This window comes from Antrostomus carolinensis, unplaced genomic scaffold (assembly GCF_000700745.2).
Source record: "Antrostomus carolinensis isolate BGI_N321 unplaced genomic scaffold, ASM70074v2 scaffold45731, whole genome shotgun sequence".
Lineage (NCBI taxonomy): Eukaryota > Metazoa > Chordata > Aves > Caprimulgiformes > Caprimulgidae > Antrostomus > Antrostomus carolinensis.
In genome coordinates, this window is record NW_010294359.1 from 313 (window position 1) to 1,544 (window position 1,232).

A 1,232-nucleotide genomic window follows, 5' to 3' on the forward strand; every position below is an offset into this window, starting at 1 on the left:
CCTTCCACACACCTGGAGGAGGCGGTGACCATGCGCCGGCGGGCCCTGCTCCACCCGGACGGAGACCACTTCACCCTCATCAACATCTTCAACGCCTTCCAGCAGCGTGAGTGCCAAGCAGGGGCTGCTCACCTCACCCGCGGGTGTCCCACAGCTCCCACACATGTCCCCTGCTCCTTTTGGGAGCACACAGCCCCCTTTGTGACCCCGTGCAGGTGCCCCAGCCTGGGGGCCATGCTCTCTGCGCGGTCCCTGTCCCCTCTGCGTTGAGGGTACATGGTCTGTGGGAGCAGCCATGCCCAGTTTCACAGCCCCTGAGCCCCCAGCCCAGCCAAGCCACCTGATTCCACGCAGGGTCAAGGAGGGGAGTGGGTATTTGTGGACAAACTGGAGATGCTGCAAGCTGAGTGGGTGGCCTCTTCTCTGTCACATCCGGTTGCCTGAGCTCCATTCTGTGTGCTCGTGGAGAAGCTTGGCTGCCCACCTTGCTTTGGCACTGGGGCACAGACTGACCCCATGGCCTGCCTGCAGGACTGCCTGTTGCAGGGGCTGCTCGTGACAAGGTTCAGCGCTTCCATGCATGAACCAGGGCACATCTGTCAGCATCAGCTCCTTTAAACTCATGGTCATTTAAGGGATTTGGCTAAAAGTGTCCATTCTTGCCTGCTTCCTGGTGGGGAGGATTGGGGATTTTCTTCTATCTAGCTCCTGCCAGATGTGGGCAGCTGTGGGGTGAGCCGACCTGCCCAGCAGCCTGGGCTTGTCTCCATCTCCTCCAGCACTTGCATTCAGTGCTGCGGCCGAGCTGCCGGTGTCAGCGGTGGGTTAGAAAGGTGGATGTCTGTCCTTCTGCACTGGACAGAAAGCACCAGGCTGGCTGTAGGCAGGTGGGGAGAAACTGGAGACCACAGGGACTGTCCCGTGCAGCACCCCGGGTGGTCCAGCCCCGTCCCCACGGTGCTGACCGCGCTCTCCCCGCAGACACCGCGGACGAGGGCTGGTGCCGCAAGCACGCGGTGAGCGGGGACGCGCTGCGGCTGGCGGGCACCGTGCGGGCGGAGCTGCTGGAGGTGATGCGGCGCATCGAGCTGCCCATCTCGCCCCCCGCCTTCGGCACCGACGCCAACGTCCTCAACATCCAGAGAGCCCTGATCTCCGGCTACTTCCTCAAGGTGGGCTGAGGGGCAACCGGGGGCTTGGCCGTCGGGCAGGGGGGGTGCCAGGCAGCCCCC

At 63.9% G+C, this 1,232-nt stretch overlaps 1 protein-coding gene across 1 annotated transcript in view; it reads left to right on the plus strand.

The window, feature by feature from the left end:
* The window catches only part of LOC104532401 (ATP-dependent RNA helicase DQX1), a gene marked incomplete at both ends in the record, with an annotated part of 1,479 nt that extends 307 nt beyond the window's left edge, over positions 1-1,172 (plus strand). The window contains 2 exons of the mRNA XM_010177600.2: positions 19-106; positions 982-1,172. Coding sequence (XP_010175902.1) covers positions 19-106; positions 982-1,172 — 279 coding nt within the window. The remainder of the gene's footprint in view (positions 1-18; positions 107-981) is intronic.
* Positions 1,173-1,232: the final 60 nt, after the last annotated feature.